The sequence below is a fragment of the Taudactylus pleione genome, unplaced genomic scaffold, assembly GCF_031769625.1.
Source record: "Taudactylus pleione unplaced genomic scaffold, aTauple2 ptg000629l, whole genome shotgun sequence".
In the NCBI taxonomy this organism is placed as follows: Eukaryota; Metazoa; Chordata; class Amphibia; order Anura; family Myobatrachidae; genus Taudactylus; species Taudactylus pleione.
This window is the reverse complement of record NW_028285031.1, coordinates 3,221,663-3,238,247: the sequence shown is the minus strand read 5'-3', so window position 1 is coordinate 3,238,247 and position 16,585 is coordinate 3,221,663. Positions and strand designations below refer to the sequence as shown.

The 16,585-nt window shown below is 49.5% G+C and overlaps 1 protein-coding gene across 1 annotated transcript in view; it reads left to right on the top strand.

The window, feature by feature from the left end:
* The window catches only part of FLT4 (fms related receptor tyrosine kinase 4), a 259,066-nt gene extending 242,481 nt beyond the window's left edge, over positions 1 to 16,585 (top strand). The window contains exons 28-30 of the mRNA XM_088454762.1: positions 9,755 to 9,875; positions 13,515 to 13,600; positions 15,406 to 16,585. Coding sequence (XP_088310888.1) covers positions 9,755 to 9,875; positions 13,515 to 13,600; positions 15,406 to 15,625 — 427 coding nt within the window. The 3' untranslated portion in view covers positions 15,626 to 16,585. The remainder of the gene's footprint in view (positions 1 to 9,754; positions 9,876 to 13,514; positions 13,601 to 15,405) is intronic.

Below are 16,585 nucleotides of genomic sequence, written 5' to 3'. Positions count from 1 at the left end.
CCAAAACCCTGGATATCCTAAAGATCTGAGGATCATAGCCTCAAGGGCGACACCATTCGAAAAAAGTATGCCACACTCAGTCGTAAATACTTGCAGAAGCCGGCTTCCGAGCTCTGAGTATGGTGTTAACTACAGAACTGGAAAAACCCCTGGACCTCAGTCTTAACAGCCACCCCGTCAAAGACAAATGACCCAGGTCCGGGTAATGGCAAGGACTTTGAGACAACAGGTCCGGACGTAGAGGCAACCACATCAGCGTGTCTACAGAGAGACTCCAAAGATCTGAGTACCAGTGTCGTCTGGGCCACGCTGGAGCTATCAGCAGGAGCGTGCCGCCTTCTTGCTTGAATTTGCGAATCACTCGAGGAAGAAGGTAGAATGGAGGGAAGAGGTACACAAACTGGAAGGTCCACCGGACCGACAGAGTGTCCACCAGAAGTGCCTCTGAGTCTTTTGTTCTTGACCCGTACACAGGTAGCTTGTTGTTGTGTCGGGAGGCCATGAGGTCTATCTCTGGAAGGTCCCACTTGTTCACCAGTAGCTGAAACACCTCCTGGTGAAGAGACCATTCTCCACGATGCACGTCTTGACATGCTGAGAAAGTCTGCTTCCTAGTTGAGGACTCCTGGTATGAACATTGCCGAGATGGCAGGGAGATTGCCTTCCGCCCAAGCTAGAATGCGGGACACCTCTGTCAGGGCCGCCTGACTGCGGGTTCCTCCTTGGGGGTTTATGTAAGTCACCGGGGTAGCGTTGTCCGACTGCACCTGCACGGGTTTTCCGTGGAGGACATGTCTTGCTTGTTGGAGAGCTTTGAATACTGCCCGAAGTTCCAAGATGTTTATTGGAAGCGCAGATTCTGCTGGCGTCCACCTTCCCTGGAAGAAGTGCGGACCCGTCACTGCTCCCCAGTCTCAGAGACTGGCGTCCGTTGTCAGAAGAACCCAGTCCGCAATCAAAAAGGGGTGCCCCCTGTTCAGGTGAGCAGTCTGCAACCACCAGGCCAGAGACAGACGCACCTCCGGAGAAAGCACCATTGTCTGTGTCTTTATCCGATGGGACAACCCATTCCATCTGGAGAGGATCAACTTCTGCAGAGGTCTGGAGTGAAACTGGGCATACTCCACTATGTTGAACATCGACACCATGGATCCCAGTAACCTCATCGCTGAGTGAATAGACACCTGGCGAATCTGCAGGCAACTGCGTAACTTTCCCTGCAATGCAGAGATCTTTTCCTCCATCACAAAGATCCTCTGATGTTGGGAGTCCAACAGGGCTGTTGGGAGTCCAACAGGGCTCCGAGATGGAGCATCCTCTGTGAGGGGACCAGGGAGGACTTCTTACAGCTTATCAGCCAGCCATGAGTCTGCAACACAGAGACTGTCAGTTGCAGATGGCACCGATTTATCTCTGGAGACCCTGCCAACAACAGGAGGTCATCCAGATAGAGCAACAAGCGGACTCCCTGGTTCCCCACATGGGCTGCTTTAACTGCCATGACCTTGGTAAACACTCGAGGCGCCGTGGCCAGACCAAAGGGCAGTGCCTGAAACTGGAAATGTCGGTCGACCACTGCAAACCTGAAGAAACGATGGTGTGCTAAGACAATGGGGATATGCAGGTAGGCTTCCTGAATATCTAGCGACACCATAAAATCCCCAGGCTCCATTGCCAAAATGATGGAATGCAGGGTTTCCATCCTGAACAGAGGAACCCTCAAGGATTTGTTGAGGGATTTGAGGTTGAGGATGGGCCGGTAAGACCCATTGGGTTTCTGTACTAGAAAGAGATTGGAGTAATACCCCAATCCCCTCTGGGACAACCGGCACTATAACTTCAACCTGGAGCATAGAGTGTAACACTTTCCAGAATTCCAGGACCTTGTCTTGATTTGACTGAAGGCCCGTGGTGAAAAACCGGCTAGGAGGCCTCCGCTGGAAGGAAAGGGCGTACCCCTGAGAGACGACTTCTCTTTCCCAAGTGTCCATGGTAATCAGACACCAGCACTGGGCAAACTGAAGAAGCTGGCCTCCCACTTTGGGGTCCCCCAAGGAGAAGCCCGTCCCATCAGGCTGAAGGCTTATTGTCCGATTTGGGAGTAGGAAGTCTTGTACTCCAAGCCTGCTTCTTTGGCTTGGTAGCTTTCTTGGCCCCTGACTGTCTCAGAAAGGACTGTACTTTGGACTTACCCTGGGCCCTATAGGGCCAAAAGGACAAAGAACCCGACCCTGATGGGACTGTAGCCGATGGCAGACACGCAGACTTAGCTACCGCTAGAGTGGCCACAATTTTATCCAGATCAGGGCCAAACGGGACCTGCCCATTAAAAGGCAAGCATTCCAATCTCTTTTTGGAATCTGCGTCCGCTTTCCAAGAGCGCAACCATAGGACGCGGCGAGCTGCCGAGGAGATTCTGGAAGTGAGGAGACCTATATCCAAGGCTGCCTCATTAATGTACGTGGCTGAGTCTCTGAGATTGCCAACTATCTCCACCTGCTCAGCTGAAGAGTCAGTGTCCAGAGACGCCTCCAAGCTATCAGCCCAGCGCTCCATGGCTCTGGCCACCCAGCACACGGCCATAGCCGGTCTGGACGCCCCTCCAGCAAGGGAATAAATGGATTTCAGGCATATTTCCACCTTGCGATCCGTAGCATCCTTTAAGGAGGACATGGAGGGCATGGGCAATGTAGCACTCCTCACCAGGCATGTGACATGAGAATCCACTTGAGGAGGGGTTTCCCACTTGGAAAAATAATTATCCGCAAAAGGGTATGCAAAGGCCAAGCGTTTTTGAGGCTGGAACCGCTTACCCAGAGTTTTCCACGCCTCCTCTAAATGATCCACTAACTGACCAGATAGAGGAAACACAGTGGCATCTCCCTTAATATCCTTAAAGAAGGCGTATTTGGATTTGGCCACGGGGGGATCCTAATCCTCAATAACCAAGGCTGCACGGACTGCCCGTATAAGGCCAGGTATATAGACTTTAGACTTTGACTCCGCCTCCTTAGTACGAAGGGGCTCTTGGTCCGAAAAGTCAAAAATCTCACCATCATCAGACGTCACGTCATCCTCATCAAACTGAACCATCTGAGACACTAAAGGCCACTTAGGAGGCCATAATGAGGACTCCCCCTGTAAAACGTCCGTCAGGTGTTGTACCGTATTGGACAATGAATTCACCCACGCAGGCTCCTGCGAGACGTGGGGGGGCAAAAGCGGGAGACACTTTGGTACCATCAACTGCCTGGGGAACCCCTGCATGGGTGATGAGACTACCAACTGCTGCGATAACCCCATCTGGGGAAACGCAGGGGGCGTCGCCAGCTGGCCCACAAGGGTTGTAAGTGCCTTAGCAAAACAAGCCCAGGGCGGTTCCTCCACAGGGGCAGTAACTGAGATCGGGCATGATAGGAGGTAACATGTCCTACATAATCCGTCAGTGTTACAATCACCCTCCGCTAATGGTACATTACATGTGGTACACTTTAGCTGAAGAGGATATTCTCGTTCACTCTCAGACATGATGAGTTTAAACGGAGCGTATGTGACTCCCCTCACAGAAAAATACTTTTACTGTGAGGCAATGAACAACCTGCAACACCGCACTGCAAGGGCTTTAGCAGAGGAAGAACAGGGATGGGAAAATGGCTGACAGTCAGAAGTGAAAGTACAGGCAGACAGCGCTAGCATTAAGTCACATACAATGCAGAAATAAATCCCTGCACTACCAGCACTATGATCAACTACACAGACACAGAGCCTGGTAGGAAACAGTGCTGCATACTCTGACCTTAACGGAGGAGAGGTATGCGGGGGGACACGGACAGCAATGCCACCTGTATCCAGCGTCCAGCAGCGTTTGCACACTTCACAGAAAATGGCCGTCGAGGAGCTGAGGGGAGGCGGGCCCGTGGGAGGATCGCTGACACAGCCCGCCAGACCGCTGTGGAAAGGTACTGTGCAGCGGGGGAGGCTCCGGCTGTGTGACAGGGAAGGCGCGTTCCCCTGGCATGCATTAACCCCTGGGACGCTGGAGCTTGTGGTCTAGTGGAAGCGCAGGTTAATACCTGGCTCCACACGCAGCCTGTCCCCAGGGAGCTGCCTGAGGACCGAGGACCCCGCCACTTACCTGACCCCTTGAAGCCGGCCACAGTCCGAGTAATCCGGGGTCACTGCTAGTTGTGAACCCAGACACCCACCAGCATCCCCGGATCAGTACCGGCATTCTGGTCAAGCGGGGTGGAGGAGCGACAGCATAGACGTCAGTACTGACTGTCTATGCTGTACAGCTCGTTGCAGCAATCACTGTCTTTAACTTCAGGGGCTGAGAACAGCCCCCCTCTGAAAATGGTGACCCGACTCTGAGCCGGGCACCGACGAAACTGATTTGCCTGGTCTCGGGGGCGGGGTATAGGAGAGGGACCCCAGTGCATCCTGGGATGCTGGAAAAAATTAACTCTGTGGTGCCCGATGACTACCATCATCGCCTATACCCCAAGGTATACTGTGGATACCCTATGGACCCTGATGTAGAAAGACTCATTTCCTCTCTCCTCCATATTCCTTGTAGTTTCTTATGATAAGAGAATCAGCTGCCTAACACCAATACACAGATCTTGGCCCCTGTCAAACTTAAAACCCCATGTATATACTGTATGTGTATTTCACCATATGCGGTATGTAGAGCACTGACAAAATCTTGCTATTAGCTCCCCAAATTTGTACAAATGTCTAATCTATGGTCATAGGGCTTGATTCAGAGCCGCTCGCTATTTGCGGTCGTTCGTTCCAAAACAAGGGGTGCCTATTCAAATGAACCGTTCGCTCATTGCGGTCTGTTCACGCCTCGAAGTCTGAACGAGCGAGCAAAACTTGTGGTTGTAATTTTGAAAAATATGCCCCCTGGCCGCTCGCACCATACGTCATGTCCGCTATTTATTAGATTAATCGAGTACATCGACCAGCGTATGAACTGCTCGCTATTCTTGTGGTTGGTTTTTCCTACCACTATATTGCGAGCAGTTCTGACTATAAAACAACCAGGTAACGTGGTCACTGACGCTGCTGTTTTAATTATGCACACCCTTAAAACGTCCGTTTTGACCTTTAAGCACGCCTGCGTTCTGATCTCCACTCCCCGTTTTCAAGCCCATTCCCCTGTTACCACCCACATACGCCTCATCCTGTCACTCAAAGTAGCAGGCATTCGCTATATAGCGAACAAACGATTTTCATACTGACTGGTTCGCGCATGCGTATTAAAATCCGTACGCATGCGCAGATGAGCGAACATCGGTCAGAACGAACGAGCGGCCGCTTACGAGCGGCTCTGAATCAGGCCCATAGATCAAAATGCGCTCAAAACCTTTAACGGGATGGTGTGCGTTAATTGTGAGTGTGTAGGAGAGTGATGAGTTCAAGCTGAATATGGTATAATAGAGCTTTAATTAGACAAAACTGGGTGATAATGGGCTTAAAATAGTGACTGTCCAATGACTATGTCAATGGCAGTCAAATTCCAAATTATATGCAGTATTATTGGCAATGTTCAGTAAATAACTTTACTAAAAATGATGGAAAGGAAAAAACTGTAGCAAAAATCCACAGATTAAAACAAGAAAAAACAAAGTCAATAAATCGATGATAAAGTTGATTATGTGAGTGAACACAAGGACCCTCATTCAGAGCCGGACGCTCTGAGCAGAGCGCTCGCTCTGAATGAAGGCCGTCCTCCATAAAAATGGAGCGTCCTCCTGGACGCTCGTATAGCTGTGGGTCACCACCCACAGCACATACGAGCGTGCAGGATGATGGTCGCGATGGTCTTGACCATCGCCAGTGCGACCAGAAGCCTGTGGTCGGGTTTTTCGACCACAAGCCCTGGAGTGATTTTGGCTCTATCAGAGCCAAAATCACTCCCACTGACATCACTAGTGATGTCAGTGGGGCCGGCTTCTGACGGTAGGCGTTCCCTTGGGAACGCCTCCGTCTGGCAGGCACGCCCCCGGCACGCCCACCAAAGGGGGCGTGCTGTCAATCAACATCGACAGCACGCCCCCTTTGATCAGACACAACGAGCGAAGGAAAGTCCTTCGCTCGTCGCGTCTGGCGCATGCGCACGACGGAGCTCCCTCCGTCGTGCGCATGCGCAGTGCACACCATCGACCCACTTGCGAGCGGACAGCCGCTTGCGAGTGGGTCTGAATGAGGCCCAAGGACCGGAGACCATGGAGCTCGCATTGAAAATGGCAAGTCTTATGAAAGAGTTAATGTTGGTGTGGCGTCCCGCACTTATATTGTAGAAAGGGCTGCTGGTGGGTAGTGAATTGCTGGTGGTTGGTTGGGTATTCCCGGGGTAAGCAGTACGGAGAACTGCCTGAGTGTGTAGAGTTGTATTTCCAAGCCCGTGTATGACCACGGAACACGTCCGGAGCCTACCCGCCGATGCCAGGCAGTCTACGGCACATCCCGCCGGTCTACAACTAGGTGTGCAGATTGAGGGGGAGAAACGGTTGTGGCGCTAAGTACCAGACGCCGTACCCCCTAACTCCACTGTGGACTCACCTCCCAGGGACTCTGATTAACCAATCGGATATGAGGTATGCCCAGAGTACGCGGACTTAAACAAATCAGAGACACAGGCAAACTTTCAATCCCGCACAGAGGAAGACCCCACATGGGTCGAAACGCGTTGGCCACACTGCCTGGCATCGGCGGGTAGGCTCCGGACGTGTTCCGTGGTCATACACGGGCTTGGAAATACACCTCTACACACTCAGGCAGTTCTCCGTACTGCTTACCCCGGGAACACCCAAGCAACCACCAGCAATTCACTACCCACCAGCAGCCCTTTCTACAATATAAGTGCGGGACGCCGCACCAACATTAACTCTTTCATAAGACTTGCCATTTTTCAATGCGAGCTCCATGGTCTCCGGTCCTTGTGTTCACTCACATAATCAAATTTAACATCGATTTATTGACTTTGTTTTTTCTTGTTTTAATCTGTGGATTTTTGCTACAGTTTTTTCCTTTCCATCCTTTTTAGTAAAGTTATTTACTGAACATTGCCAATAATACTGCATATAATTTGGAATTTGACTGCCATTGACATAGTCAGTGGACAGTCACTATTTTAAGCCCATTATCACCCAGTTTTGTCTAATTAAAGCTCTATTATACCATATTCAGCTTGAACTCATCACTCTCCTACACACTCACAATTAACGCACACCATCCCGTTAAAGGTTTTGAGCGCATTTTGATCTATGACCATAGATTAGACATTTGTATTTAATTTAGGAGGTCAGACACCCTTCCTACAATTGTAGCTCACCTTCAACGTTCACCTTGAGTCCAGTGCGCAATATCTTTTTACTGTGTTTCCCCCCAAATTTGTAGTTATGACCATTCAGGAATATTATATGTCATTCTGATTGCATAATGTAGTACAGTCAGTGATATAGGGGGCAGGGCTGGCTCCATGAAGAGCCGCGCCCTGTGCAGAACAGGACTGAGGTGCCATTAAGCCTAATTATCATAGGCCACACCCCCTTAAGGACGCTCTTTGTGGCATGCCCATATGGCATTCCTCCCGTTTAACATCAGGCTGGGGGCGAGCCCAGCACTCCTTCAGTAGCTGGGCTGCTCCCAGCCATCTCCTTGCACTAAATGGCGCGCGGCATCCATTCCTCTTCTCTGGGGTCTGGCACCACCACGCAGCTGTGGCAGTGGGGGTGCCCAATCTCCCGACCGCCCCCGGGAGACTCCGGCCCGCGGGTAGAACAGCAGGACAGTGCCCAAAAAACAGGACTGTCCCGCTGTAATCAGGATGGTTGGGAGGGGTGCGCCCTCTATGGGGTGGTGCCCCTGTTCGGGCACACTGGTCGAACGTGCCTTGAGCCGGCCCTGATAGGGGGTTCTGTAATAGGGACTGCTATTCCAGTGATCTTGGCAATCATTTCAAAGCCCAAACAAGGCTGGTTTTGACATTTAAATGATTACCGCTTTACATCTGCAGCCTAGATCGCCAGAATCGTGCTGCTCCGGGAAAACACGGCCCCTATTACACAACACCCTTAGGGCCTGATCAGAGGTGGCCGCACTGGAGATGTTGTACATAGTGTAGTAATTGTGTGTACACCAGGGAAGTACTTTGTAGCAGCATTTGCATAAAGCCACATAGGGGCAACAGCCGATAGGCGCAACTGCTGGCAGTTATGCATCTAGCTCTCATACAGGCCCTTAGGGGTCTATTTACTAAGCAGTGTTAGAAGACGGAGTGAAAAGTGATAAGGTGCCAGCCAATCAGCTCCCAACTGTCATTTTTCAAACACAGCCTGTGAGATGGCAGTTGGGAGCTGATTGGCTGGCACCTTATCACTTTTCACTCTGTCTCCTAACACTGCTTAGTAAATAGACCCCTTAGTGTGTTATCACATTTAGGGGCTGGTGCAGAATTAAGCATTTGGCGTATTTTTGCACCACGCACATCTAGAAAGCTAATGCACTGAAATACGCTACAGCGGAATGTATTATGGCCACATTGCACCTTACCACTGGGGAGGGGGGAACAAGTATGAGGGGGTGTTCTCACATAGTAAGGCAACGGTGCATGTAGACCAGCAATTATGCATACATGCTCCTGGTAGCAGGCATATTGTTTGCATCTGATATACAGTAGGTGCACAGACACGTTGGTGATGAAGTTAAACTATGCGCATATTATGCTGCGGATGCAGAAGGTGTGCGCGTGTCAAAGTGTGTGCGGAAATATGCTGTTTCTGCATTTTTTCCATGAGTAATATGCATCCATTTTGTTACTAACAGTGCATCACCCCCATAGTGGGTAATACTGAGGCAGGGGCCGCTGCACAGCACTTGGAGAAATGTATTTACACATCCGTCATGTCATTGGTAGGCAGAAGTGATATAGAACTCCCATGTTCTTCAAAGACACTAGCCCCAAAGGTGGAGTCAACTTGCATCCTTCAGCAGGATGACACAACACTGGGTACACACATCGGCCAGTGTGTTCCGGCTATGTCGCTGACGCGGGGCATCATCGTCCATCGGACTTGCATGCAGGTCAGACAGGCGATATCGTCAGTGGGGGCCATGCTGCCAAATGCAGCATGGCCCCCGCCATCGGCCAGGGCCCCCGCCAGGTCCCGTTGTTAGCGAGATCGTGCTGGGTACACACTGTTTAGTGTGTACCCAGCATAAGAAGGCCTTCATATTTATTTATTATTACCAGTTATTTATATAGCGCACACATATTCTGCAGCGCTTTACAGAGAATATTCGGCCATTCACATCAGTCCCTGCCCCAGTGGAGCTTACAATCTACATTCCCTACCACATGCACACACACTAGGGGTAATTTTGTTAGGAGCCAATTAACCTACCAGTATATTTTTGGAGTGTGGGAGGAAACCGGGGCACCCGGAGGAAACCCACGCAAGCACAGGGAGAATATACAAACTCCACACAGTTGGCTCCGTAGTGGGTATCGAACCAACGACCTCAGAGCTGTGAGGCAGTAATGCTACCCATTACACTGTCTGTGCTGCCCGTATTCACAAAAGGGTGTGGCCACACCCCCTACTACTGGGACTACCTAAACATATAAGACTCATAGGACACCTTTCACAATAAGGAATGGGAAATGATTTGTTGACTACTTCAATGGTTGGTTCAGAAACATACAGAACATCATTTCATTCATACATTCACTTTGTCTACACAGATACTACAACTGTGTTTCTTTTCCTGGCTGCTTCACTGGGGGCAACCAGATCCACTGTCCATCCAGGCTGAAAACGTTTGAAGAGTTTCCAATGACAAATGTAACGCACAAAGGACACCCGGTAAGTTCAGTACAGCTTCTCAGGGGATCGCGGACAGGACGGAGCGCACTAAAAGTATTTTTATGGAAGGTGCACTGTATGGAGGACATTGATTTTAAGGAGAACTCGTGACTGCATTTGTTTTCAGCTCCAACCCACCAAAGAGCCCAATGGTCGGCATTTACCCTGGTAGTATTTTAATGTTTAGGTTGTTAATAATGTATGAAGTGAGTTTTATTCAGAATTGCCATGGTTACATTTTAGCTGGCTAATTAAATCAATTTATCTGGGAAACTTTCTGCAGTAGCCCCAATATTTCTGAATTTGGAGACGAGTGCAAGCTTTGTCAATTTGGCAAAAAAGCAGCCTCCATATAAGCCTATGGGGTCTGCTTCTACCAGCGATATCTCCGATACCTGCAGTGGCTCCACGTACATACATTGTGGGGATACTTAATATTTGCAAGTACCAGTGGCGTTCATCCCCGCGGTGTCACCTGGTGCGGGGAGGGAAGCTGGGCGCACGGGCCTAAAAGAGGCGTGGCCTTGCGGGATGGGGGCGTGGCCTCGCGGCCCGAACCCCGGTGGTCTCGTTCTTGTCACTACGGGGGGGGGGGGGATGCAGAAGGTGCCTTGTTGCGGTCCCAGCTCCCTTACAATGTCAGGAGCCGAGTGCTGCACTTAGTGCTACAGTGCAGCACTCGGCTCCTGTCGCTGAGAGGGAGTCTGCACCTTGGTGTCACCCCCCGCATCCCCCTTGCGACGCCACTGGCAAGTACTCCCCGTAGCAAGGTGTTCTTGGGGAATATCCAGCAATTACTGATTGATAGATAGCAGGGGCAAATTGGGAAATTAAAGTGGCCCTGGAAAAAAACAAGAAAGAGGCTCTATGCGTGCACAGCGAAGGCGCGCGGCGAAAAAGTGGGTGTGGCTTTGTGGCAAGGGGCGTGGCTTTGTGGCAAGGGGTATGGCCTTGTGTGAAATGCTATGCCCGCAAGCTGGTCTCCTTGTTTTCATCATACTGTGGACATGCCCAACGCTCCGGGAGCTTATGGATGTGCCCCCAGTCCCTCTCTCCAGAGAATAAACACAGCAAGTGAATTTGTATTTTCTTACCTATATGATTTCTTTGCAACTCTGAAGAAATTGATCCTCCCTGGACAGGCAGCGTCCTCAGTCAGTTTTCACTATTCATGCAGGGGATCACATGGTCCGGAAGCCGCCTGTTAGCGTAGGAATAAAGCCAATGTCATCAACATGCAACAGAGGTTCTCGCCAGTACCATCCCCCTGTATCTCACCAGCATCATTCCCCTGTCATTCTCCAATACCATCCACCTGGGTCTCTCCAATACATCCCACTGTCCAGCTGCAGCTACTCTTTGCCCCCAGGGCCATCTCCTTTTTCCCCGGCCATCTCCTCTGTGCTCCCAGTGTCAACCCCATCCCCACATCACAGCATCCTCCCGCAGCACAGCAAAACTCTCTCCCCTCACAGTACTGCTCATAGCCCCCTTCATAGCCCCTCACAGCACAGCCCTCATCACAGCCCCTTCATAGCAGTCCTCCATATCACAGCCCCCCTCAGCACAATCTCCCTCATATGACAGCCCCCCACAACACAGCCCCCTTCAACACAACCCCCCTTAACACAGCCCCCCAAAACACAGCCCCTCACAGCACAACCGGTCGCATAGCATAGACCCTCTAACAGCACAGCCCGCTCACAGCAGAGTCTCCCTCATATGACATCCCCCCTCAGAGCAAAACCCGTCATTACAGCCTGTCACAGCACAGCCCCCCTCATCACAGTCCCCCATATCACAGCTCCTCACAGCATAGTCCCCCAAAATAGCAATGCCCCTCATAGCACAGCACCTTACATCACAGGCCCCCTCAGCACAGCCTCTCACAGTACAGACCCCCAAACCACAGGCCCTCACACCAGTCCCTTTGCAGCTCAGCCCCTCAAACCACAGTCCCTTTGTGGCACAGCCCCTCACAGCACAGCACAGCCCTTCACATCACAGCCTCAAGGCACAGCCTGTCTCCTGTCTGCCAGCACCTGCTGCCGGTACCTGCACAGCAGGGGACTAGCGGCAGCAGCAGGGAACTAGCAGCAGCGGGGGACTAGCGGCAGCAGCGGGGGACTAGCAGCAGCAGCGGGGGACTAGTGGCAGCAACGGGGGTTTGGTAGTGCTATACTTACCTTTACTGCCAGACACGGACCCGCTCTGCCGCCTCCAAGGTGCACGGAGTCACATGCAACTTAGCTTCCTTCCTGGACTTCCTCTCCTCTTCTCGCGATGTAGGCGGGCCGCTCTATGAGGTGTGACAGGCAGCCAGCGGGCTGCTTGTCATACAAGAAAGCAGTGACGGGTTAGGGGGCGGGGCCACAGGTGATAAGCGGCTCCACAGACCAATCGGCCCACCAGGAAACTTCCCGCTGAAGGTAATGGCCAGTCCGCCCCTGATAGATAGGCCCCTAAGAGTCCTGAGTTTAGGGGACTGCACCAATTTCCTGATAGAAAGGATACATCCCAATCTACTAGTTAAAAGGGTTGAGGCCTCATGGGAAAATGGCATGATTGGGTAGATCACTATATGGTTTACATGAATGATAACTTTTCCCAGTCAGGAATTGTTGGGAGATATGATAAGGGACTGGATGCATCAATTCAGATTTTGCAGTATACCCCCGAAAATTAAGTTTTCAGAGATTTGGCCGCTTACCGCATAAGCACCAAGCTCCAGAATGCAATATATTTTGGGCTTGGAAGTTGTGGGCAACGCCATATTTAGATCCAATCGGATCCCTCCCAGCACCCCCGTGGTGCATTGGTCCCTTGACACATGAGCCAAAGGTCTTTTGGGTCATAAACCCAGAAGTCCTTCTATAACAAAGGACAGCTCTTGTCAGGAGAGATGTCCTTTGTGATTTTTTTTCACGCATACGGTGTTAGTAAACGCCGTCATGCTTGTGATGAGTGACAGGATCAGGGGCACAACTATGGGAGACAATGGAGGCGCCTACCGCCGGGCTCCAGCTCTGAAGGGGCAAAGGAGATTTGCTCCATTACCAACAACATATTCACCCCTCTTAGTGCTGTAACTATGTACCTGAAGTGTACCATCACGGCCGCCCAATACATGGCACCTCTTCCCGGCACCTGAGAAGCTACGTACCATACACAAATGGAGAGCTCCATGTCAGACCATCAGCTGCTGCCTTTGTCTTTCTACAGCCTGTCTGCATGCAAATTGCTACATTACAGTGTCAGCGGCTGTGACGGGGGGTGGGGGGGCACCAAATTATAACTTGCCTCCGGGCGTCTGGGATGAATTTACGCCACTGGACAGGTTGCATTGCATGCAAAATATGATGAGTCATGCGTCCCGCCTAATGTGAGTTACAGGCAATAACTCTCAGGTCCTCATGTGGCAGATCTGCAGAGGCGTCAGGCTGCCTCCTCTCCCAGCAGTTTTATAATCATGTATACTCACCAAAATAATCATTTCTATCACTGGTACAGCACATTTGTTGGGATGCTGTGAAGCAGTGACAGCTGCGATGAAAGGGGGGGCTCAACGAATGTGTCCCAAGGGAGTCACCCCACTAATGGTCGCTAATGGCATTCTCTTCATCCTTCTTCTGGGAACAGGACAATCAGACAGACAGTGGGATGGTACTAGCTTCAGAGGAACTGGAGAGGATAGAGAACAGACACAGAACAGATGGCGGACTCAGGTAATTACCCCGCACGCTTGCTGCTTGTATTTACATTGTCACCTGCAGAGTTTTCTTCAGGATCTTAACTGCGTTTTTTTTTATATAGCTTATTACACTGATAATAAATGACACATCATCCTCATTTCTCATAATATTATTTCTGTGGCAGCCGAGCATTACTCACCTGTCCCGAGCTGTAATAGTAATTTATTGCTATGTCTCCGTCACGTGCGCTCTCAGTTCTATTTGTTAAAACAGAAAAAAATAAAAACACAAACACAAAGGGCCTGATTTAGCTTGCGTCCCACGTGTCCGTGCAACAGGGATGCCGAGAGGGGGGGGGGGGGCGGGTACTCATTAACCAGGCTTGCTGGAGGGGTCAGGCGGTGGTCCAGTGCCGCCCTCCCTCCCTCCCTCCTACCTCACAGCAGCCCATGCCTGTTGGTGGGAGCGATCACACTGATCGCGCCCCCCCCTGGCTTTGCGCCGACTGAGGCAAATGTTTAAGGGGTCGTGGCCATGCTTCCCGCAACTTAAACACACCCCCTTCCACCCGGGCCCGCGCGTGGCTGTCAGCGCCCCTGTGTGCAGAGCCATAGTTATTATTTCAGGTCGCATGCAGGGAGATGTGTATTGAAAATGTAGTGGGCATTCCAAGGCGGTGACAGGGTAGCTGTCTTAGCGCACGCACGGAGATTTATCCGTCTTATGCATGTATTATAGGCGTGTCGGTGACAGCGCTTGCGTACACAGATGCTTGGCCACTCACATAGGAAACATACCCGGACAGTAAAATTGCACCTGTCATAAGTCTGGTTCACGTTTTGATGGTGCGACCGATGGTGGAGACCAATCAGTATTACTGCGTGTATGGACGCTGAAAGTGGGAGTCTCAGCCCTTGCACATTCGGACACACGTTTGTACACAAGGGAAGGTTTTTGTAGCGGCATTTGCATACAGGCGCAGACGGGCTTCTGCATTCCACCTCTGAACCAGGCCCATAAACAGCATCATATTGTATATATATAAGCTCTTACGAGCAGGGCTCTCTACCCGCTTCTCCCTACTTTAGATTCATCTACTTCTTACTCACCACTAGGGCACCTAACACTTGGTTACTTTGCTCTGTTGCTTATCTGGGTGTTATGGTCGCTAATGTAGCAATATATATTATCCATGTCCTGGTCCTGTATTGTATTGTTCTGTAAGTCACTGGTCAACCTATTTGTTTATGTACTTTGTAAGGCGCTGCGGAACACTTGTGGCGCCATATATATAAATGACAATAATAATAATAATAATAATATATACTACAGCAGTGTTGGCTAACTTTGACACTCCAGCTGTTGTGGAACTATATATCCCAGCATGCCCTGCCACAGTTTTAGCATGCCCTAATAGCAAAACTGTAGCAGTGCATGCTGGGTTATGTAGTTCCATAACAGCTGGAGTGTCAAGGTTAGCCAACACTGTACTACAGTATATATATTATACAATTTGCTTTATCCTAAATAAGATATAACCAAAAAAAAGTGAAACAGTTTACTGCATTAAAAAATATGCTTTATTCCAAGAATTAAACTCGCATTTTTATTGAAAGTATCGCTTAGGTACTGGATAATCTCTTCAGCAAAACCTAAAACAAGATGGCTGCTGCAGCAACTTGCTAGGTCAAAACAGTTTTCTTCCAGACCTTATGTTGACAGGGATGTGATTTGCAGCCTGTAATCCCACCTTTGTAAAACTATTTATCAAGCTACGTATTATTATTTCCTCAAATATGTTTTAACATTAAAATTTCTCCTACTTATTTTCTCCACAGCAGTAACAATACACGTAGAAACAAAGAAATGGCGTCAGGCTGTTCATCCCTTCAGAGCAGGAGTCACCCATCATACCCATCATATAGCGGAGGGCAGACTTTCTACAACAGTGAATATGGTGAGCTGTCGGAACACTCAGAAGGGGACAGCTTCACCCCCCCTGGGGGATCCGGCAGCCCCGGGCTTATCCACGCCTCTTTCTTCTCTGAAGAAATCTGAGGACTCTTCAACTGAAAAAAAAAAGTCCCTTAGATGCCTACACTTTCCCTCTGAATATACGTAAATGGGACACTCAGCCTGCTACACCAAAGAGAAGGAAAATGGCCGCCTGTCTGCCCCACACAGGCAGAGCCAGAGATACTCTGGACTAATCTGCTTCTGCAGCCAAACAATACAAACATGGAGAGGGAAACTCATTGAATTAAAAAATAAGGACCATGATCCAATTCATGGTTTAATCCAATAATAAGAGACGGTAATGCAGAAAATATCATGTTTTCCACAATGCTGAGAATTCAAATATGGACACGACTCTAAAGAGATGAGTTGAATTCTGTGAGGAAAGTGCATTCACTAATGTTTTATATTCAGTATTTAAGTATCCTATCTGCATACTGGGACATTGGTCATCTCTTTTATTTCCCAGGCAGAAAAATAATAATAGAATAATGTTGTATATCTTCCTATAAAGCTGTATTCTAAACTGCACCATGTTGTGTTGGTTGTACTGGGGGATATACTGTATAAGTGAAGAGCTGTCCACATAACTGTAATAATGGCCTGCGGTTTACAGAATCAGATATTTGCTTCTATTTTCCAAATGAATTACAATCTGATTGGTTGTACTGGAGAAATGAGTTTCAACCAGATTGGTTTTACTGTGAAATTAGTTACAATCTGACTGGTTGTACTGGAGATATGAGTTTCAATCCAATTGGTTGTAGTGGAGAAATGAGTTTCAATCCGATTGGATTTACTGAGAAATTAGTTACAATCTGATTGGTTCCACTGGAGAAATCACAATCTGATTGGTTGCTACAGGTTATGGCCATTTTTTAATGCATTTGCATTTTTTTTTAAAACAGCCCGAAATATGTCTTGAATAAATGAATATAGTAAGAAATGGGCAACCATCACAGCTCCTATCATTTCTCAAATAAATATCTGAAAATCCTTGAA